This window comes from Poromitra crassiceps (assembly GCF_964638095.1).
Source record: "Poromitra crassiceps genome assembly, chromosome: 12".
Lineage (NCBI taxonomy): Eukaryota > Metazoa > Chordata > Actinopteri > Beryciformes > Melamphaidae > Poromitra > Poromitra crassiceps.
Window position 1 is genome coordinate 18,586,038 of NC_139632.1, and position 25,000 is coordinate 18,611,037.

A 25,000-nucleotide genomic window follows, 5' to 3' on the forward strand; every position below is an offset into this window, starting at 1 on the left:
AGAATGTAACATACAGTATACAGTATGTGACCAGTTTATCAGAATAACGCCTATTGGAAATCTTTAACGAGCAGCGAGGACCGGGAGCGCTGACTCTACTGGCAGTGAGAAAACACTGTCGACGTGCTTTGTAACTATAACGTTAAATGCCGACCGGGTACAGCCATCGGCTCCTCGCAGCAGTAACGTTATGAACATGTAACTGAAGTTGGCCGCAGTGTAGCTTAATTCTGAATGTTGCCAAACTTAATTCATACTGACGTTTTATTTGGTTGCCAACTCGTGGACGGCTATGGCGTGTGTCGCCTGTGCAGGCACGTCAGAGTTTCTGAAATGTGCCGTTCCAAAGTGATTACATGGAGCGCTCAGCGGGAAGCGTATCAAACAATTTCACTCTGGAGGGTGGTTTTAAAATGTGTCGTTTCCTAAGCGTGAATTCGCCGTCGCTGTCTAAAAGGGAGGCACTAACGATAAAATAATTCCCCGTTTCCATAGGAAACCGTCCTCGTGTAAAGTGCCCCTAAGCTTCAGCTGACTAGCGCACGCTCTCGAGACGTGTGGGCCAATGAACACAGGCGGAGATCTTTAATATAGAGACACCCCAACTTCCAGTCACTTCCTGTATCTGTGACTGGTCAGCCAATGAAGTTTCATACGATTGACATTGACGCCCATTTAGAAGACTGAAAGAGTACCATTTCTTACAATTGGCGGAGCCTGGAGTAGGGTGTCTCTAACTGTCTCTGGCACAGGCCAACACGGACACTCAGTCAGATGTGTCAGTCACACAGTGCCAGCAGAGATGGAACATTCAAAGTGCTGAAGTGCTGTTTCATCAGTTCAGTCAGAGCTTGCCTCTCTATTGGGAGAAGGGCGGTGTAAAGGTGTAGCAGTGGAGAGGGGGGGAGAGAAACACTGCAGACTACTGATTGGTCAGAGAGAAACACTGCAGACTACTGATTGGTCAGAGAGAAACACTGTGTGGAGACTACTGATTGGTCAGAGAGAAACACCGCAGACGGCCGATTGGTCAGAGAGAAACACTGGAGACTGCTGATTGGTCAGAGAATCATCATATGCTAATGGTAGAGTTGGGACAGTCTGCAGCAGCTAGTCATACTCTTTGTCAGCTTGACGAGGGCGTCCCACGGGAGTCCCCAGCAAAATGAGTAATTGTGTGATTTCACTATGATTTCAATGATTAGAAGTTAGCCCAAGGAGAGAATGTAGTGGATTATTGGTCATAGCGTTCACTCTCTCCTGTTATCTCCCCATCTATATATACAGTAAACTTGCGCTGTTCCCCTCAGCATCGACCTGACGCTCCGTCACTTGTTTCTGGAACTGTACGAGAGCCTCGCCCGGGCGAAGCCTCACAACGAGCACGACGAGGGCTTTCACATCCGACCATAAATGACACTTAAAAGCACACACTGTTTGGTAAAAAGTCAAGGCTAGCTTATTTGCAGGCCTTCTTTACGGCGATATTACAGGATCTCTGTGTAAAAAGGCCTGAAGAGAGGGCGTCCGGGTAGTGTAGCGGTAGATTCCCTGCCTACCAACACGAGGGTTGCAGGTTCGCACCCCTGTGTTAACTCCGGCTTGGTATGCCATAAAGGCAAAGATTGGCTGTGCCTGCGGGTGGGAAGCCGGATTGGGGGTATGTGTCGTGGTCCCTGCACTAGCGCCTCCTCTGGTCGGTCGGGGGGCCTGGTCGGGACGGAAGGGAACTCGGCTGGCAACTGCGCATGTGTCGGAGGAAGCATGGTGCTAGTCTCGGCTCTCCCCAGATCGGCAGAGGGGGTGGAGCAGCGACTGGGGCAGCAGGGGGGGAAATTAGCCAAGTACAATTGGGGATAAAATGGGGAGAAATCAGAAATAATAATAATAAACAAAAGGGCTGAAGACAGAGAGAGAGAGAGAGAGAGAGAGGAACAGATGAAAGTGTCGTAATAAAAGGGGAGGTGGGCTGGTCAAGGTAGTGGAGAGCGAAAGAGAGTGCAGCAGATGAAGGTGTGCTGGTGGAGAAGGAGCCAGGTGTGGCAGCAGCCACAGAGGTAATCAGTGAGCCAATGGGGAGTCATTCCAGTCACAGCCAAGGGGCCGGCCAAGTACCTGGAATAAAAATAATCATTACACTGCATTAAAGTCACTGTCTGTAAATATACCCTGGGCTGCAGTAAAGTGACGCACACACACTCACTGGGGCCCCACTATCAGGACACATACTCTGACACACGCACACACGCACGCACCCACGCACACACACACACACACACACACACACACACACACACACACACACACACACACACACACACACACACACACACACACACACAAAGGGCATTTGTGAATACATAAATGAACAGGGATGCTCACACACACATGCAAATAACATAAATAACATGTAAATGTTTGTGAGGATATGAGTATCACTCTCTCGCTCTTTCTCTGTATGTGTGTGTGTGTGTGTGTGTGTGTGTGTGTGTGTGTGTGTGTGACTGTGTGTGTGTGTGTGTGTGTGTGTGTGTGTGTGTGTGTGTGTGTGTGTGTGTGTGTGTGTGTGTGTGTGTAAATCGTGTGAAAATCACAGATTCCCTTGCTGATTCTCGGCATTCTTCTCATCATTACAAAGACACGCTTTTAAGAGAAACAAATTGTGTTCTCCAAATATAACCCAGCTAGCCCAAAGCTCATTCATTATCCCCCTATAACTTATAAGTGTTATTTTAGTGACAGAAACCCCAACAGAGGCTTGAATTGGATCTCTCGCTTTCAGTCCTGCTGCCTTTGGAAGATGGGGATTAAGTCTGCATTTAGGAGAATTTAAATTGCAAATAAGGCTTTGTAATTGTTTTAGTCTTTAATCCGAGCAGGGAGGGCCTCAGTGTAATGCAAAGTTGAGACAGCCGAACATCTCAGCCATTCATCTGAGGAAGGACTGTTTGTGTCACCACTTGTTTCAATGAGACTTAATAAGCAGGGTGTCCCATCAACACAACTCATGCACACACACACACACACACACACACACACACACACGCACACGCTTCTACCCATGGGCTCATTGATAGTGGGGCTAGTTTATTTTGGTTGTGGGTTTGGGTGCCCAGCTGGTACTTGAGACTGGTGGACTGGCAGGCCTGGCAGAGCTGTAGAGCAGACAGCAAACGGCAGACACACGCGCACGTGCACACACGCACGCATGCACACACACACACACCCCCACACACACACACACACACACACACACACACACACACACACACACACACAGGCTGTGCCAGGGACACACTCTGCCAGGCTGCACCGTCTGCCAACTACGCCTGCCCATGGTCACAGAGAGAGACAGAGGCAAAGAAGGAGAAAGAGAGGGAGAGGGAGAGAGAGAGGGCGGGTTGTGAGGGTGGAGGGAGGGAGAGAGGGCGGGTTGTGAGGGTGGAGGGAGGGAGAGAGAGATTGTGAGGGTGGAGGGAGAGAGAGATTGTGAGGGTGGAGGGAGGGAGAGATTGTGAGGGTGGAGGGAGGGAGAGATTGTGAGGGTGGAGGGAGGGAGAGATTGTGAGGGTGGAGGGAGATTGGGAGAAGGAGAAAAAGATAAGGGTGGGATCGAATGTAAAAAATCATTGCAGAGAGTGTTGCGCAAAAACAGGGAAAAGGTAAGACTCAGCAAAAACAAGGATGTTTGGCAAAAAGAGCAGTTCTACTAAGAGATGAGGAAGCACAAGTTACCTGTTCACTATGAAATACTGCAGACTATAGTCATAATCAAGCACAAGTTACCTGTTCACTATGAAATACTGCAGACTATAGTCATAATCAAGCACAAGTTACCTGTTCCCTATGAAATACTGCAGACTATAGTCATAATCAAGCACAAGTTACCTGTTCACTATGAAATACTGCAGACTATAGTCATAATCAAGCACAAGTTACCTGTTCACTATGAAATACTGCAGACTATAGTCATAATCAAGCATAAGTTACCTGTTCACTATGAAATACTGCAGACTATAGTCATAATCAAGCACAAGTTACCTGTTCACTATGAAATACTGCAGACTATAGTCATAATCAAGCACAAGTTACCTGTTCACTATGAAATACTGCAGACTATAATCATAATCAAGTATAAGTTACCTGTTCACTATGAAATACTGCAGACTATAGTCATAATCAAGCACAAGTTACCTGTTCACTATGAAATACTGCAGACTATAATCATAATCAAGCACAAGTTACCTGTTCACTATGAAATACTGCAGACTATAATCATAATCAAGCACAAGTTACCTGTTCACTATGAAATACTGCAGACTATAGTCATAATCAAGCACAAGTTACCTGTTCACTATGAAATACTGCAGACTATAATCATAATCAAGTATAAGTTACCTGTTCACTATGAAATACTGCAGACTATAGTCATAATCAAGCACAAGTTACCTGTTCACTATGAAATACTGCAGACTATAGTCATAATCAAGCATAAGTTACCTGTTCACTATGAAATACTGCAGACTATAATCATAATCAAGTATAAGTTACCTGTTCACTATGAAATACTGCAGACTATAGTCATAATCAAGCACAAGTTACCTGTTCACTATGAAATACTGCAGACTATAGTCATAATCAAGCACAAGTTACCTGTTCACTATGAAATACTGCAGACTATAATCATAATCAAGCACAAGTTACCTGTTCACTATGAAATACTGCAGACTATAATCATAATCAAGTATAAGTTACCTGTTCACTATGAAATACTGCAGACTATAGTCATAATCAAGCACAAGTTACCTGTTCACTATGAAATACTGCAGACTATAATCATAATCAAGCACAAGTTACCTGTTCACTATGAAATACTGCAGACTATAATCATAATCAAGCACAAGTTACCTGTTCACTATGAAATACTGCAGACTATAGTCATAATCAAGCACAAGTTACCTGTTCACTATGAAATACTGCAGACTATAATCATAATCAAGCATAAGTTACCTGTTCACTATGAAATACTGCAGACTATAGTCATAATCAAGCACAAGTTACCTGTTCACTATGAAATACTGCAGACTATAGTCATAATCAAGCACAAGTTACCTGCTCACTATGAAATACTGCAGACTATAGTCATAATCAAGCACAAGTTACCTGTTTACTATGAAATACTGCAGACTATAGTCATAATCAAGCACAAGTTACCTGTTCACTATGAAATACTGCAGACTATAATCATAATCAAGCACAAGTTACCTGTTCACTATGAAATACTGCATACTATAATCATAATCAAGCACAAGTTACCTGTTCACTATTATTAAAGGAACACTGCCGATTTTCAACCAGCTTTGTATTATTACAAAAGGTGTGGACCAGTGGTGTCATTCATGCACAAAATGACATCACTGGTCCACAATTTAACTCAAATCAACTCTCAAAACTGTCAAACTAAATGAATGACTGCAAAACTGTTGATCATTTCTGAATGCTACTGATTTTGTAATGATACAAAGCTGGTTGAAAATCGGCGGAGTGTTCCTTTAAGAGTCCTCAAATACTTCCACAAGACTTCCCACTTCTTTATGTCCTCTACTCACGCTGCTTTCCTCAGTGGACAGTTGCTACCGGGCGTTACAAGTTACAACCGCAAGCCATCAAGCTTGACTTCAAATCAAACTTGTCTCGCATTAAGTCCACCACAGTGAGCTCCGATGTGGACTGATTTAATTTGGGGACTTAAGGCGTGAGGGAGGAAATGGCTTCTCAGCTCGCCGACTTCACCAAAAACGACTGTATGTTTTAAGATAGGTTTCACTCCCTGGGACCTGCCTGACACTCCTCATAACCATCGTCAGTGTCGGACACCTAATGAGGGATGGCAGTAATGGACTGCTGCTCCAGGAGGAGAGACCCGGGAGGAGAGACCCGGGGATCTCCGCAGCTGACTCAACACCGGCAGTGACGCTTCACTTTGATGAGCAGAACGGTTCAAATGTTCACAAAATACTCTCCATTGAGTTAGCTTCAGTTGTAATAACCTTATATCAAGTTGCTCTGCCCCCTCCCTGCTCCCCTCACAGACTCGTGACACAAAGTTATAAAAACACAAAGCGCGCGCAGGTTGCCAAAGGAAAGTTCGGGCTAAGCAAAAGCAGACACAGCAGAAGCATCATAATTGCCGTAATTTATGCCGTTTTTGTGCAGGAAAGGGTCTTTTTACACAATGGATGTGTAGATGTGGTTTGGGAGTCGCCAGTGCTGAGGAACTTCAAAGAGTGTGAGTGAGAGAGAGACACACACACACACACACACACACACACACACACAGAGACAGAGAGAGAGAGAGAGAGAGTAGTAAAGCACAGGCAGGAGAAGTAAGCGTTGCAACAGAAAGACCACAGACACAAACACCTCCAGCACGGGAGGTCACCCTCAAACTTCAAAACCCCATGACAAATTGTTCACTCCATATTCCCCACGGTCAACTGGCTACAGTTGAGGCAAACAAGTGATGATGGGTGTTTCTTTTCTTAATTATTGAACCATAATTTATTCCCTGAAATGGGCTAAATTGAAAGAGAATTGGCAACGCCCACACCGGCTCCACTAGCAGAGATAAACAAAATGCCCCGGGGAGTTTCACAATGTCCCGGAACGTAGTGTCCATCCGTTTAAAGCATTCGTTTAAACTGTATGGATGATGATGTTGCAACTAAGAGGGCATTCATGGGTAACTGGGTTAGGGAAATTAAACGGCGCTAGCTGCAAATCTGCATGCGAGGAAGCAGAGGAAAGGCTGCAGGCTCTTGATTCTACGATGACTTTGCTCAGGCAGACTCACAGCGTTTCGTCTAGCTAGCAGGATGCGTTGCATAGCTAGTACCAAAACTCAGATCAACTATGAAACGTAGACTTTCAAACAGAGTCCCCGATGCGAAAACATTGGGGACTACGTTTTTATTTCCTTACACACCAATCTACCCATCTCCCTCCCTCCCACCTTCCCTCTCTCTCTCTGACTCTTTCTGTCTTTCTCTCCTCCCCTCTCTCTCGTCTGTCTTTTTTTATACAGTTTTTTTGGATTTTCTCCCATTTTTTCCCCAATTGTACTTGGCCAATTCCCCCTGCTGTCCCGGTCATAGCTCCACTGCCGATCTGGGGAGACTAGCAGACTAGCACATGCTTCCCTGATACATCTGCAGTCGCCAGCCACTTTTCAACTGATAGCGAGCAGTTTCACCGGCAGGGCATGCCACGTGAGAGGATCACGCTATTCCCCCCAGTTCCCCTCCCCACCCTGAACAGGCGTCCCGACCGACCAGAGGAGGCACTATTGCAGCGACCAGGATTCATACCCCACTGGCTTCCCACTTGCAGACACGACCAATTGTGTCTGTAGGAACGTCAATCCGAACCGGAAGTACCGCTACCGGGAATTGAACCCGGGTCTCTGCGGTGGTAGGCGAGTGCTTCTACATCGACACTATGTCTGTCTCTTTTTCTGTCGTTTCCATCTCTCTCCCTCTTCTGTCTCTCTCCATGTCTCTCTGTCTCTCTCCCTCTCTGTCTATCTCCATGTCTCTCTGTCTCTCTCCCTCTCTGTCTATCTCCATGTCTCTCTGTCTCTCTCTCTCTCCTGCTCTGTCAAACGCACACGTCGGCGCCCGTGCTCGCACATCCAGAGAGTCGAGATCAAAATGCTAAACCACAGCGCAGCTTAAGCTCGCCCAGAATGAACCTGCGCAGAAGGGCATCATAAACATTATTTGATCTCCAGTTTCTGTCACTCGCAGACCTGCAAGCCTAACGCGCACACAGCTGGAGGGCAGCTCTTTGCGTCTTTGTTGTCTCCTTCAGAGACAGTAGGGAAAAGGTATATACACACAGACACACAAGTCCACTGGCCTTTTTCATTTAGACGCTAACAACAGTAAACAACGGCACACAAAGACAGCCTCCTCGGTCCTCTCATCCGACGCCTGTCTGCCCGCACAGCCGACACTCCACGTACTGTTTGATATTAGAGGAAGACTAGGAAAGTGAGGAGGGGGAGTGAGGCGAGACAGAGACAGAGACAGAAAGACAGAGACACAATGTTGTGGCATGCCATTTCTGTGCGTACGTAAAACCTAAAATGGCCAGCAGGGGAATCTGCGCAAAGACGATACGGCCGTGCCAACGCTGCCGACTCCATTCCGCCACGCGCTCTCTTTGCGTACCTACTCTGCCTGTATTATGGATGTTATTATTATTCCTGCATGTCGTCATGTCGCCCCCGCTTCTCTCCTTCCCCCGAGCAAGAAAGCGGGCACTGCTGGCACCCGGCCAGATTACCCAATCAATCTCCTCTGAGAGAGGGGGAGGGAGGGAGGGAGGCGAGGGGGAGGGAGGAGAGGGGGAGGGAGGAGCGAGGAGAGGGGGAGGAATAAGAAAGAGCGTGGAGCAGAGAGGAGGGGGGAGAAAAAGGGGAGGGGAGGTTGGCGGTGAAAAAGACCTGAGAGGAACTGAAGCAGGAAAAACAGTGCAGTACGAGTAAATTCTCTGTCGTTGAAGAAAGGACAGACAGACAGAGAGAGAGAGAGACAGGGAGAGAGAGAGACAGGGAGAGACAGGGAGAGAGAGAGAGAGAGACAGGGAGAGAGAGAGAGGGAGGGAGACTGTTAGAATTAGGCAAGTGAGCACCTAGGTATGGCGATGTATAGAGATGGGGAGATGGAAGAGAGACAGCATACACACGTGTGCACACACACACACACACACACACACACACACACACACACACACACAGAGTCCAGACAAAGGCTTGGCCATCAACGGTTGTTTACAGAGTGCAGCTCCTCCCCTTGTGCCACCTGTTACTGTGGTCCAGCCTCACAAATGTTTAACCCTCTCAGAGGATCCCCAGGCAACAGCCAACAGGCTGTTCCATGTATCTGCCGGCTTCCCACTGCTACTGGGAACTGCTCCAATTAACAAAATCAATGTATTTAAACCTGGAGCGCCGCGATGCCAATGACGCACTTGTGGCACTAAATCTGTGACACTCGGCAGCCACTGAACTCAGACTCGCAGATGGGCGGGGTCGTGACCTCTGGATGGGGCAAAGCAAAACGTCTGGAGCAACAAGGCCAACAGTATCGCTTCCTGAAAGCCTGTTTGTCTGTGCTTGTGTGTGTGTGTACGTATGTGTGTTGTGTGTATGTGTGTATGTGTGTGTGTGTACGTGTGTGTGTTGTGTGTGTGTGAGAGAGACAGCGAAACAGACAGACTTATTCCTCTGTGTGCTTTAATGTGAGAGCGCGTGTGCACGTGTGCGTGAGCGTGCGAGCTCGCTCGTCAATATGTCTGACTTTCTTCATCACAAAGCTCCCCTCCTTTCATCGTTCATATCGAGTTACTAAAGACGTGCCATGTTTTGGAATCAAACGCATTTGCTCAACAAAGTGTTCTTTTGAGGAACATCCAAATTGAAGCGGGAACAGAGGCCTCTAAAGATGTGCAGATCTCTTTTAGGAAATAAACATGATTAAAAGGCAATGTGTCGAGGAAGCACAGGAAGACAACTCAAACAATTAAGACGACAAGAGAGAGCACTTACATTACAGTTGCAGGTCTTTATGATACTGAATGAACTATCATGTCACTCACTGTGAGTGTGGGTATACATTTGCATACATGAGTGGGTGTGTGATACACACACGTAGACGTGTTTGCATGTGTAAATGTTTATGTGTTAGCACGCGAGTGGCTATGATAGTAGATTCACCATCCAGGGGTGAAGCCAACCAGCGAGCCAGCTAGTCAGATGCCTCCAGCTCTGGGAGCCAAGCCAGGCCTTCAATCCCAGCACAAGCCCCTGGATTAGCTGTCAACCGGTCCCCAGATCTGAGGATTAGCACATTATATTCCATTATCTTTCCCAAACTGGAGAGTCCACAAAGTCTACGCATCATACCTCACCACAGGGGGGCCAGGCCAGGAGGACAGGATTGAGTAAGAAGCGCCTTCAAGCCAGGGCCGAAACCGAGCCAATAAGTGAGCCAGACTTAGTCAAATCAAACCAGGCCAAACCGAGCCAATAAGTGAGCCAGAATCAAACCAGGCCAAACCGAGCCAATAAGTGAGCCAGACTGAGTCAAATCAAACCAGGCCACACCGAGCCAATAAGTGTGCCAGACTGAGTCAAATCAAACCAGGCCAAGCCGAGCCAAAAAGTGAGCCAGACTGAGTCAAATCAAACCAGCCAAACCGAGCCAATAAGTGAGCCATACTGAGACAAATCAAACCAGGCCAAACCGAGCCAAAGTGAGCCAGACTGAGTCAAGTCAAAGCAGGCTGTGCTCTAGCCTGATGTTCCATGTCACAGCTCACCAGGAGGAGAGCGCTGAGTAAGAGGTGCCTTCAAACCAGGCCAAACCCAGCCAAACCAAACCACTGAGACTGTGGTCTTGCTCAACGTTGCCTGGCAACACAATTAGTTCCAGGCGATAAACGGCCAAACTGACTCTCTCAATATCAATTTTATAGTACAGCAACAGCACTGATCGTTCCTCACCGGTATACACAGCAAGCCGACATGGTGGGCACCAGAGAAGACCAGCGACATAAATAATAACAAACAATCCAAGAACAGGTTTACTTTACACCTTCCTCTTTCACTATTCCAGTGCGGCGCGACACACAGAGCGGAGTGTGTGTGACTCCTGGGAGCCCTGTTGTTTTTCACTCTGTGATCCGGGGGGACTCGGGGGAACGAGGGAGCGTTATCAGCCAGGGGCCGCGATAGAGACTTGATCAGGCCGACAGTCTGCGGGGACCAAGGAGCCAGAGCTAATCAGAGACAGACAGACCCCTCAACGCCCGGGGGACTCACACCTCGACCCTCACACTCACACATACGCACACGCGCACACACACACACACACACGCACACGCACACGCACACGCACACACACACACACACACACACGTGGTCGTACTCGCATGTGCAGCCACATACAGGTAAGTGTGTACGTGCAGTGCACACATATTCACATGCAGGCACACTCACACACACACATCTCATCACAGCATTTTATAACCAGCAAAGAACAATAAAGGCAATCAAGCACAGACATTGGCACTATTTATGTAGCCTCGATATTGAATAGCATCACTCAACAGCCAACAACTAATCATTCATAATAAATGCAATGATAAACGTATGCAACACTGCTTCACTGCTCTTGAGTCTGAACGCTTATTCACTCTGACCTCCTCAACTTCAGCCAGAACAAAGATTCTCTCTATGTGTGTGTGTGTGTGTGTGTGTGTGTGTGTGTGTGTGTGTGCGTGTGCATGTGTGTGTGTTGTGCGTGTGTGTGTGTGTGTGTGTGTGTGTGTGTGTGTGTGTGTGTCTAAAAGGGAGCTCAGCGGGCCTTGTTTTAACTCCTATTTCAAGACATTTTCCCAGCTACATTTCGTTCAAGTCCTCTGGTCACAGCAGCAGTAGCGATGTAGGCGCAGCGCTAATCTATGTAAATTCCAACCATCTGATGTGAAACACACACAAGAGCTGGAGCACTTTGAAAACGTGACTCCTACGGCAGCAGAAGTGTCGGGTGGAAGTTCAGCCATGCAGCGAGCGAGTCTGTCACACCAAAGCCGTTCAGAGCTGAGACACGCAGGTATCCAGCTGGCCTACCTCTGGAGAAAGGTGTAGGAAATTATATGGCATTTAGATTAATTAGGCACAGTTGTCAGATTTAATTAACTACTAGGTTTAATTAACCATGTAATTAATCTTATGGTGGTCTACCACATGCACACTCACGCAGAGACACACACACACACACAGACGCACGCACGCACGCACGCACGCACACACACACACACACACACACACACACACACACACACACACACACACACACACACGTAATACATGCACGACAAATGTAATGTGTTCGGCTGACAACGGCTCACACTTTTTAGTGTCAAACCTGGTAAGAGAGTTCACCTGAATGGACTTCTGCTCCAGGCGAAGACAGCCTGAATGAAATGCCTCTGGTAAGAAGAGAAGCTCTAATCCATTTCGGGTTTCACTGCTGCCCAGGTGGAACGATAATCTAGCAGCTAATGCAGTGTGTCCAGTCCACATCCTAACACCCATATAATCCTTATTCAAATACATCTCGGCCAAACGTCATTCGGATATTGAACGTACTGTAGCATGGACATGCCCGGAAGGGAAGACATTCAGGTTCATGTATAGCAGCAATCCAAGTTAATACCACAGGTGACCAAGAGAGAGAGAGAGAGAGAGAGAGAGAGAGAGAGAGAGAGGGTGAGGTCAGCGAGGATCTCTTAAATCTGGATCATCCACATGGCGGCCCGGTGTGTCCGAGCACAGGTCACCATCAGTGGTCACAACAAAGTGGTCATGTGCCGTGTAAGAGAGCTGGACCTACAAAGAGCCTTTCATTTGTACTCAGTCCACTACACACACACACACACACACACACACACACACACACACACATCAACCAGCACGTGTGTGTGTGTGTGTGTGTGTGTGTGTGTGTGTGTGTGTGTCTGTCTGTCTGTGTGTGTGTGTGTGTGTGTGTGTCAGTGTGTGTGTGTGTGTGTGTGTGTGTGTGTGTGTGTGTGTGTGCTCTAACTCTTCAAGAGATGAGAGGGTCAGAGGGGCCTGACCCTGACCTTTCGACAACGTGCCCAGCCCCTGAAGCTGTGGCCCTCTATGTATGTGTGTATAGCGTGTGTGCGTGTGTGCGTGTGTGCGTGTGTGTGTGTGTGTGTGTGTGTGTGTGTGTGTGTGTGTGTTGTGTGCATGTGTGTGTGCACACACGTGCTTGCGAGTGCGTTAATGTGCTCGTGTGATCGACCAGCTGCTTTATGTGCTCTGACCTTATTGGAGCCATGAGTGGACCAATAAGAAGCCAGGCAGTGCTTTGACCTTTCACCTCCGGCAGACAGTTTAGGTGAGAGCTCAGGGGTTAGTCAGGGTTGAGGAGTGCGCCCAGCAGCTGAGAGGCTGTGTTACGCTGCTGATATATTTGATACACAGATCATATCCAATCAAGCTGGGTCATGTGAAATGTGTGAGATTAGCATGAGGATTCTCTATTTGATTTTAAAAATTCAAAAAAGATTTAAGGCCTTTCCCATAAAATATAGAGCTAGTGTTCAAAGTTGTTGCATTTTTAAAAGCGTGCTATTTCAAAAGTCTGGCTCAGAGTCTATCCCATCCGGCACAGAGGCTACAGTGGGCAGACCAGACAAGCAGAGAGTAAGAGACACAGACATGTCAAAACAAGAACCACCAGTATCGCAGAAAGAATAGTCCCTACTGTTTGATACACACACACTGTGCGCGTGCACGCGTGTGTGTGTGAGTTTGTGTGTGTGTGTGTGTGTGCAACAAGCCTGTGTGGGCGAATGTGTCCACATGAGTGGACGAGTGTGCCCGCCCCCAAACACCTTCATAGACAGCTGATAGGTTGGTTAAGTTCACTCACGTAGTCATGGAACGCCTTGGCTTCGCTGGAATGTTCGCATGTCTCCCTTCGGTCCGGGGCAGCGCAGTACAGATCCCAGAATACACTGCAGGACAAAGAGAGCAACAACAGTTAGCGCAGTACAGATCCCAGAATACACTGCAGGACAAAGAGAGCAACAACAGTTAGCGCAGTACAGATCCCAGAATACACTGCAGGACAAAGAGAGCAACAACAGTTAGCGCAGTACAGATCCCAGAATACACTGCAGGACAAAGAGAGCAACAACAGTTAGGCGCGTACTGCGTGGTACAACAAAACACTACGTTTCTGGATCGAGTGCTCGTGTCGTGGTGTATGGTTGCAATCCCCTAATGGGTACAAGTTCATGTACACCAGTCTGAGTGCATGCGGTTAAAGTGAACTGATGGACGCTCAGCCGATCTCCTAACACGTCCCGTAACAACCGCCCCGAGGAGGCTGCTCTTATCTAGCCCGGGTCACCAAATGGTGTCTTTCCGTCTTCCTCTCTGACTGCCACGTCGACCTGGAGGTTATTGACCAATCAGCTGTGATTACATTACTTACTGCCCAATCAGCTGTCGTCATGTTAGTTAATTAGACCAATCCCATTCCTCGAGGGCAGCTGGGGCCACCAGGTCCCACTCCAAATGGGCCCTTAATTACTACGCTGAAATTAAGTACCTGCTTAGCTGGTCCACATTAAGGAGTTCTCTCCCCCCCCCCCCCCCTCCCTCTCTCTCTCTCTCTCTCTCTCTCTCTCTCTCTCTCTCTCTCTCTCTCTCTCTCTCTCTCTCTCTCTCTCTCTCTCTCTCTCTCTCTCTCTCTCTCTCTCTCTCTCTCTCTCTCTCTCTCTCTCTCTCCCTCTCTCTCTCTCTCCCTCTCTCTCTCTGAAGATATTGATTTAATGGATAGCGTATAAAAAAAGAACTGCTGAATTGGGACTCGAGAGAGAAAATTTGTACTTCTTTTATTTTTTCTCTCCTTCTTTCTGTCATTCAAAAGTGCAAATAAACTGTTACATGCATTCTTTGTGCTGATGTGAGGAAAGCCGTCTGTGAGCGGCCCTGACACTTGATATGACAGACTGCAAAACGGAGCAGAAAATATGAGCTGATCGCCCGTACAGTAACAGTGCGTGTGTGTCTCTCACCAGCAGCACCCTGTCACATGATGGTCATTTTTCAACCTAAAAGACGTTGAGCTATATAACCCTCGTGCTGTGATGGTTGAGATCATAATTCAGGCTATCATCTCGTGAATCAGGCTCATATCTCTCATCCTTCTTCATGACATGACCTGAAACTTATTGTACATCACTGATTCTGCTGTTTCTTTTCTCGTCGCTTTTGATTTTTGCCGTGTATCTTATCTGAAGACATGGAGAAAACAAGCGTGTAACTATGGGTATCCTTCAAATAAAAACAATAAACAGTAAATTTCTCCCCTAGGGGCACGCGATACCAACCCGTCAAAGCATATGAAGTGAAATAGAAAATGGTTATTAGAGTATTTAAAGATTAAAGGACAGACTCAGTGCCCCCAGGCTTTCAGTGTGCAATGGGGTCCCATCCAGACAAGGCAGCAAGTACAAGGAACAGAGAAATGGATTGTGTAGTAGAAGAAGGTAGTGAACACATGGTGTGTGTGTGTGTGTGCGTGTGCGTGTGCGTGTGCGTGTGCGTGCGTGCGTGCGTGTGTGTGCGCGCGTGTGTGCGTGTGTGTGTAGGGGTGGTTGTGCTGCCGCTCAGTCGCTTGACAATAAAGCCAGTGTACATTATCATATCTATGGGTTGGTGGTAAAGAGATTGCTGCTCCGTCAGAGCCGAGCCGTGGGGAGAGAGCGCGACCATCACAAATCCAATCAGCTCTCAGGGAAATGAAATAGGACGCAGGTTACAGTTTGTTACTGAAGACACATAACCAGGTAGACGCACGGGGTGGGGAGAGGCGAGGTGGCTCTCACGTCTCGAGGCCTGTGAAGTCTCACATGTATTACCGTTTGAACAGCTGCCCTCTGTGTGTCTGTGCCACACGGGGACATCTCTGTCCCTCTGTGTGTCTGTGCCACACGGGGACATCTCTGTCCCTCTGTGTGTCTGTGCCACACGGGGACATCTCTGTGTGTCTGTGCCACACGGGGACATCTCTGTCCCTCTGTGTGTCTGTGCCACACGGGAACATATCTGTCCATCTGTGTGTCTGTGCCACACGGGGACATATCTGTCCCTCTGTGTGTCTGTGCCACACGGGGACAGCTCTGTCCCTCTGTGTGTCTGTACCACACGGGGACATCTCTGTCCCTCTGTGTGTCTGTGCCACACGGGGACATCTCTGTCCTCTGTGTGTCTGTGCCACACGGGGACATATCTGTCCCTCGCCTTCATCTACAGAGGGACCAGTGGTAGAATCGTGACAACCAAGAGATTCGTTATCGATATGATTTGTGGTTGAGTTAGAACTTAGAATACATTGTCATTAACACGTACCCGGGGAGTTAGAATGGAGAGAACTCAAATTGGGTGTGAATAGGTTTAAGATTGCATCGCAAAGTTACTGTAGTGCCTTCAAAGTTAGCTACTTGGGCTAATAGCCTGCTATCCTACTATAGAATGAGGACAACTGTCTGTCTGTCTGTCTGTCTGTCTGTCTGTCTGTCTGTCTGTCTGTCTGTCTGTCTGTCTGTCTGTCTACAGTCTGTCTGTCTGTCTGTCTGTCTGTCTGTCTGTCTACAGTCTGTCTGTCTGTCTGTCTGTCTGTCTGTCTGTCTGTCTGTCTTCACACATTTATCTCCCCAACAGGTGGCCAATCAATCTGAAACTGCACATGGGAATTGAGCATTGGCATAGGCTTAGGCAGGGACTGACAACATTATTTTGAGCCAGTCTCTGTGGTGTTGTGATGTTGTGTTGTGTTGTGTGGTGTTGTGTTGTGTGGTGTTGTATTGTGTGATGTTGTGTTGTGTGGTGTTGTGTTGTGGTGTTGTGTTGTGTTGTGTGTTGTTGTGGTGTTGTGGTGCGTGCATCCCTGGGTAAGGACTAGTAATGCAGATTTTTTGAACACCAAATTTTCAGGATCTGGTCGCACTGTGGGAGTAAACCAATACATACTATATTTTCCGTTGTCAACTACCTTATGATAACCTGCAGATAAATCCAGTCAAAATCTGGACTTGACTATTTTTTGCTCTGATTTGACAATCCCACCCACATTTAGAGTCAAATATCATCGTCACAGTTGTTGTCACTTCCTTTTCAGAAACACTCGTCTTTAGAAATGTTCTGGGAAAGCAACATTTGCACTTCACTAGTACCAGAAATCTGCAAGAAATCTTGCCATCTTCCCACCCTTATAATAGCACATTTTCTATCCAATTATCGAATCATTTAATCGAGGGAAGCTCTTTATGGTATTATGGGATGTAACTGGTGGTATTTGAGCCCCACAACTCTATATAGGGGATTTCAGCTGAAAACTTTGACTGAACATACTTTGAAAATCTGATTTAAACTGCAGCTCGGGGTCATGCAAATTCCGTTTTATCCATTCAAATGAGAAACCAGGCTAAACAATATGAGCAGGCAATATGAGCGCACACACACACACACACACACACACACACACACACACACACACACACACACACACACACACACACACACACACACACACACACACACACACACACACACACACGTTGTATCCAGAACAGAGGAAGGGATTAGCATCCAGCCGTCCAGAAGAAGACAATTACTAAAATGAAATGCCATCACGATAATTATTTGCAATTAACTGTGGTCTGACAAAGCCAGTGGTTACAATGTGCTTTTCCCTCATAATAGGGAGCGTAAACAAAGACAGGCAGAAAGACAGGAAGGGTCCGCACTGATAATCCTATATGGGGACCTTTGGCCAGACAGTCAGTATGTCAGTCAGTCAGGACAGATAGAGACAGAGATAGAGATGGAGAGACAGAGATAAGAAGACAATGAGAAAATGAACAAGAGCAAAAAGAAATACACAGAGAGAGAGAGAGAGAGAGAGAGAGAGAGAGAGAGAGAGAGAGAGAGAGAGAGAGAGAGAGAGAGAGAGAGAGAGAGAGAGAGAGAAGCTGTTTCTAAACATGCAGTGAACTCCTGCTCTTAACCACACCTTAGTCAAATGGGCTGCATGTTTAGAACCAATTCTCCGTTTTGAACGCACTCCCGTGATCTCCTCCGCATCGCTGGCACAGCGGCTCTAGTTTATCAGGTCGCATGAGTTGCCGGCATGAGTTTTTGACGGTATGATAACCTTGGACAAAAATACCACGGTTTCACGTATCACAGACTAAAATACATGAAATATGTTACAATTTAAAATATATTAAAACTAAATAAATAAAACAATTTGAAATAAAATTATCTTTACAAAAAAATAAAACATTTTGAGACATTTGCCTGTCCCAAACATGTAAAAAAGAAACACCAGAAAAATAGAAACTGCACTGTGTTACAGCACATAGAAGATGGCTCAGACTGGCAAAGTTAGTTACATGTCTGTCGAGTAATACAATGATAAACCCAGTTTATTTATTTTGTAGCGACAGATGGCCTTAAACGCCACACTCACGTGACGCTTCTTGAGAGAGTGATGAGGTAACGTGCATCTTTCTGCAGACTTTATCGAGGGACCATGAAGGCGTCATGTGACAGGCTAACGCTAGTTGAAGCCTGGAGGTGCTGCTGCTGGCAGCTGCAACAGTGTTTTGCTATCAACCTTGTTAATCTCGCTATATTCTTCATCACAGCGGGTCATTACCCACTGTGCACTTAATCGTGCACTAGTTCTGCATAAGCACCTGCAGCTCTCTCCTTATTTTACTGACGTTCTCACTAATCACACGGCTGTTTACATGCGTTTCTGAACGGCTAGCTAGTTATTAGCATAGCTCGCTGTTAGCGATCATGGATGTTCTCTCTCTCCCTCTCTGTGTTATGTTTGTGAACCTTGCTGCGCACAACATTACTTATTTGCGGGAGTGCATGGGACAAGTCTCCCGCTAGTGTTGATGCCCAGTGTGATGGCACATGGCAGAGAAACGTGTGTTTGCTGCGTCGCATGTAATGTTAGTTTAGAGGAGGCTCTGACCAAACTGACCAGACAACAGCGAACACCGAACAAGCACGGATTGAAAATGTTGAATCCGGGCGAACATCACCGAACATCGCCGAACACGAACAGACAAGGACAGACAGCTATGGCACACCAAACGAACATCTACGTGTGTTCGTGTTTGTTGGAGAATGTTCGATTGGTGTGCCATGGGCTTGAGAGAAGCAACAAACTCTCTCCACGGACGGGGGTGACTGAACTTAAAGAGCGCATGCTCTTTAAAGTGTAAATTCGTTCACCAGAAACACATTTTCGTTCTGAGCTTTTAAAATTCGTTTCTGCAGTGTTCTTCTCCCTCATGTTTAGAAACTGATGAAATGGTTTATTGAGTCATGTCTAGCAGGATGACTGCGCGGGATAGTCGGACCTGATTCTACGGTTATAATCCACAGTTCAAGTTTAGAAGTGGCTAGAGAGAGCCATGTTGACTATGCTGTCTCCTGAATCCGTGTATGTTGTGTTCTTTCATTTTTCCGTTTCAAAACCAAATCGGAAAAACCAAATAACGGTTTCGTTTTTTTCTTTTTCCGTTTTAAAACCAAAACGGAAAAACGGAAAATCCCAAAACGAAAAAACAGGAGGTTTTTCTGTTTTAAAACTAAACGGGAAAAGGGGAAAATCAAGTTTTATTTGTTTTGTTTTGTTTCTGTGATATTTGGATATTTTTGGAAACCCCCGTGAATGCTGGGAAAACGAGGAGAGGCAACAGAGTGAGAACGGGTTGGGAGAGGAGAGGAGGATGCGTGACATTTCCGCGGAAGTTTGAGTCTCAGAAAACAGGAAGAGAGGAGTTGTATGGTCTGAAGTTTGCTTGTTATGTTTTGACAACTTATTGCAGTTATGACCGCACTTGAACCTTATCATAACTTGATCCACGAACTGTTTGAAAGTGGACAAACATACTCCGAGATCAGTGCCGCTCTGCAGCTTTCTGGTTAGTAACGTTATTTCGTTATTTTTTATGTTGTTTGTCGTTTTTATGTTTTCCTCTCCATGTGGCCATGCTTTCAAACTTATATCAGCTAAAACAGATGTTTAGGTAACGTTACATTAACGTTAGCCTGCAAGCTAACGTTAGCTTTCAGCTGTTATATTTGAGGCAAACCTGCCGCTCATGTTGTGGTGTTGTACAGTATAACGTAGCGACTAGCTAGCTTGTCTGTCTGACCGTCTGCATGTCTCTTTGTCTGTCAATCTGTCTCACTGTCTGTCTACCTGACTGTCAGTCAGCAGATAGACAGACAGTGAGACAGACAGTCAGTAGCTTACATCAGTCAGTGACTAACTGACTTTCTGACTGTCTGCACGACTGTCTGTCTCACTGTCTACCTGACTGTCTGTCTGTCTGTCTACCTGACTGACTGACTGTCTGTCTGTCTCACTGTCTACCTGACTGTCTGTCTGTCTGCCTGTCTACCTGACTGTCAGTCAGCGTCTCTCTGACTGACTGTGTGTTTCGCCGGTCTACCTCACTGACTGATGTCTGTCTGCCACTGACTGTCTGCCTGACTGTCACACTGGATGTTATGTAATTTAGTGTATAGCTTTCCATTGTTGCTTTGAATTTGACATTAGGCCAGCCATGACAATAGAGGCCTCTTTTAGGTCTGTGACCTCTGACCCCTTTTGTTTTTGCCCATAGTCTTCTGCACGGTGCAGCCACAGTCTTCATCACCAGTGTCAGGCCCAGTCTCCTGAAAGGTTCCGCCTGTGTCATTGGTGTCCGGGCCATCGTCCAGGGTTGCTCCACCCTTCAGCCCAACCTCCTGGACACCCTCTACACCTGTTGTGCCTGTTCGTCGCTGCCCAGGCCACATCACCTGCTCACTTCCTGCATGGGGCGACTACTTAATTTGAACTATACCTCAACATCCTGGACTCAATCTCCCAGAATCTTTCACACCATCACCTCTCACTCACCTCATTAGTGCCCACGATCAGGATTTGATTACCCCACCTTCATAGCCTGGGTAAACCCAGCCTCCACATGACCTCTATCATCTATCATACTATCAGCACCGAAGAAATGTACACTACAGGCATAGCCTGTGACGTCACGTTGAAGGCTGGGTTTACCCAGGCTACCACCTTCATCCTAGCCTGGGTAAACCCATCCCCCACGTGACCTGCTCTCAGACCTGTTCTCAGTCACTATGACTAGGACTGGGAACTGAGAGAGCAGGTCACGTGGGGGCTGGGTTTACCTAGGCTACCTTCATCCTGCCTTTTATAAATGGTTATACTTGCAACCAGGGTCTAAGCTGATATATTTCATACATCTTTGTACCAGCTAACATCCATGCCTCTACATACATGCAATATTATTAGTCTAAAGTTTAGACTTAGACTACCAACCAGCAAATATCTCCAAATAAAAGCTGAGAGGACTATCAGCATATCAACTTCTTGGTTTAACAGTCTACATATAAAATTGTATTTTTTTTTCTTTTACCAAAAAGTCGTTCTACTCTTACAGGCAGGGCTATGTCGAACACGGACCATAGACAAGTAGCTAGTGCCAAGTACTGTAGCTTAAAAAAATGACCAGCAGGTCAATTCACACTCTTACATAAAGGTGGCTATGTGATAGACCAGTGGTTCTGACCCTTTTCCTTTCAAGGACCCCTATGAGGACCACAATGGAATAAGCCTTTGGGCTTTATTGTGTTTTCATCCTCAGCGATTCTTTTATTTTAAATTTCTCTTCAATGTTAGTGTGTTGGCAAGACGTGCCCTTTTTAATCACCAAATAAAACCATACCATAATTTAGTCCCCAAATTAGGGCCACTGACCCATTTGATTGGGGGGGACTCACACACAAATCTGAGAACATTGTTATTATGTAATTTTGTCCAGAACTCCATAACTGTCTGCATTGTAGAGAGAGATATGACAGATTTGCTGGGGCCTCTGTGTATAATCTAGAGCAGTGGTACTCAGCCTTGCCCTACTCAGGAGACACTGACAAAAACAAAGCTTTGAAAGAGCCACAATCCAAGTCCCTTTCCTCCCATTATTTTATTAGATTTGTATTTATTTATTTTAAGTAGCCGCATGTGGCTCTAGAGCCTCGGGTTGAGTATCACTGATCTAGAGAATGAGTGATATTGTACCAGCCTTAAGCTATACTCTGTATTCCTCCGCTTGCAAGCTATAATATATTCATCTGAGACCAACCTCTGACTCCAGAATCTTTATTCAAGTATTTTACATCATGCAGTGTCAACTTTTGACCATTAAAGCTGTTTGGCATATCATGTCTACTAAAATGTACTGACTGCATTTGTAGTCAATTCTAAATACTTGAGGGGAAAGGGTGGGCATTGGACCTTTGTAGACCATATTACAGTAGCTATCATTTAGCACAATTTTATCTGTAGCTGATATCCATCCATACCTTAATTGCCTGGAGAGTTTGGTCTTCACCTGCTTTAATTGTAAAGGATCTTAAGTGTATGATTTGGTGCTGTATAAATACAATTGCTTCACCTATATATTTTTAATTCAGCAAATCAATAATCAGCTGTGTTCAAAATCAAATTTAGTATCCATTTTGTCTGTTTAAACAATTGACACATATTCAAATAGTATTTGTAATTTACTTTGAACAAACATCTAATACATGTGGCAATGCATATTTTGAACAAGCATATACATGCGGCAATAATACATATTAGGAAATGTAAACCTTTTTAATAAAAATAAATAAAAAAAGACCAAACTGTCTTGTCTTATCCGAACTCTGCATCATCTATTCAAATTGCTCCTGCCAGAACTACCTTTTGTATAATAATCAATTGACCGATGACCAAAAGGGTGGACAGGGTGGAGTGACCTGACACGGCCTAGAGTGTGTTCTATTGAGTGTGATCAATAGAACACATGAGAAAAAATAGATTAACAGAACCTTTAAAGGAACACTGCAAAGGATGAAGGTGGGGCATAGATTGAGGTGGGGTAATTCAATCCTGATTGTGGGTACTAATGACGTGTGTAACTGGCAATGGTGAGAAGTGATGTGAAGGATTCTCTGAGATTGAGTCCAGGACGTTTAGCTTGGGTTTTTGAACAGCTGCCCCTTCAAATGGTACATTTATTTGAAACAGATACACAAATCACAAGCTGGTCTAGTTAAGTGTCAGTTGATGTATAGTTCAAATTAAGTAGTCGCCCCATGGAGGAAGTGAGCAGGTGATGTGGCCTGGGCAGCGACGAACAGGCAGGTGTAGAGGGTGTCCAGGAGGCTGGGCCGAAGGGTGGAGCAACCCTGGAGGATGGCCCCAATGACACAGGTGGAACCTTTCAGGAGACTGGGCCTGACACTGGTGATGAAGACTGTGGCTGCACCGTGCAGAAGACTATGGGCAAAAACAAAAGGGGTCAGAGGTCACAGACCTAAAAGAGGCCTCTATTGTCATGGCTGGCCTAATGTCAAATTCAAAGCAACAATGGAAAGCTATACACTAAATTACATAACATCCAGTGTGACAGTCAAGCAGACAGTCAGTGGCAGACAGACATCAGTCAGTGAGGTAGACAGGCGAAACACACAGTCAGTCAGAGAGACGCTGACTGACAGTCAGTCAGGTAGACAGGCAGACAGACAGACAGACAGGTAGACAGTGAGACAGACAGTCGTGCAGACAGTCAGAAAGTAAGTTAGTCACTGACTGATGTAGGCTACTGACTGTCTGTCTCACTGTCTGTATCTGCTGACTGACAGTCAGGTAGACAGACAGTGAGACAGATTGACAGACAAAGAGACAGGCAGACGGTCAGACAGACAACCTAGCTAGTCGCTACGTTATACTGTACAACACCACAACATGAGCGGCAGGTTTGCCTCAAATATAACAGCTGAAAGCTAACGTTAGCTTGCAAGCTAACGTTAATGTAACGTTACCTAAACATCTGTTTTAGCTGATATAAGTTTGAAAGCATGGCCACATGGAGAGGACAACATAAAAACGACAAACAACATAAAAAATAACGAAATAACGTTACTAACCTGAGCAGCGCGGAGCACCAAAACGCTGCAGAGCGGCACTGATCTCGGAGTATGTTTCTCCACTGTCAAACAGTTTGTGGATGAAGTTATGATAAGGTTCAAGTGCGGCCATAACTGCAATAAGTTGTCAAAACGTAACAAGCAAACTTCAGACCATACAACTCCTCTCTTCCTGTTTTCTGAGACTGAAACTTCCGCGGAAATGTCGCGCATGCGCCTCCTCTCCTCTCCTCGTTTTCCCAGCATTCACGGGGGTTTCCAAAAATATCCAAATATCACAGAAACAAAACAACAAAACAAATCTTGATTTTCCCCTTTTCCCGTTTAGTTTTAAAACAGAAAAACCTCCTGTTTTTTCGTTTTTTGATTTTCCGTTTTTCCGTTTTTGTTTTAAAACGGAAAAAGAAAAAAACGAAACTGTTATTTGGTTTTTCCGATTTGGTTTTGAAACGGAAAAACGAAAGAACACAACATACACGGATTCTCCTGCTCCTCTTATCAGACTATAGGCTCTTCTAATGGGACAAAATAGTGCAATCAAAGAGGGGAGGCGGGGAAACACTACCTTCCAGTTGTCTTTATTACCTTGACTCAAGTGCCAGCTATTCTCTTGGTAGCAGCAATGCATTGAGCAGCTATTCTCCTGGCAGCAGCAGTGCATTCAGCAAGCAGGGAGAAACCACATCCCTGTGCCATGTAAAGCAGGCACACTCCCTTTGGACTGTGGCTAATAAATACAGCGACTGTCAATGAGAGCAGACTTAACGGGGGCTGAAGGAAAATGATGGCGTGTGCATATTGTTAACATTATGCAGACATGACGGAGGAACACATGCCTGCATTTAGATGTAGAGTACATGATGGTGGAGACTGGAAAGATAGTGGCACCCCTCTGGGCTAGGCCCTAAACTACACTATACTTCAATTGGTAGTTGGGAAAGCTGACAAACTTGAGATGAGATCGATAGTTTCAAGTAGTGATTTTACTTCCCAGGCTATTCAAGAGCTCTGCTGTAATATGAAACGCTACGTGACTTCACCAAATATTTGAAAACTATGTGAGCAGATTTCTCCCAGATCTGCGTTGCACTCAGACAGAGACTAAAGACCCTGAATACGCCTTCCAGGGTTTCCTGTCGCTACCTGCACATTATTTTCTTGTTTGCATTTTTTATGCATATCTGTTTCTATTGTGTGCAAATAAATAAGACTAAATAAAGGGTGGTGCAAGAAGTGAGGCATAGGAAGGAGAAGAGGAGAAGGGAGGAGACGAGATGAGACGAGACGAGAGGGGAGGGGGGGAGAGGA

General features: G+C 46.0%; 1 protein-coding gene across 1 annotated transcript in view; it reads right to left on the minus strand.

Moving 5' to 3' along the window:
- ssbp4 (single stranded DNA binding protein 4) overlaps positions 1–25,000 on the minus strand; it is a 115,378-nt gene that overhangs the window by 66,042 nt on the left and 24,336 nt on the right. Inside the window, exon 4 of the mRNA XM_083647245.1 lies at positions 13,530–13,614. Within this exon, the coding sequence (XP_083503371.1) occupies positions 13,530–13,614 (85 nt within the window). The remainder of the gene's footprint in view (positions 1–13,529; positions 13,615–25,000) is intronic.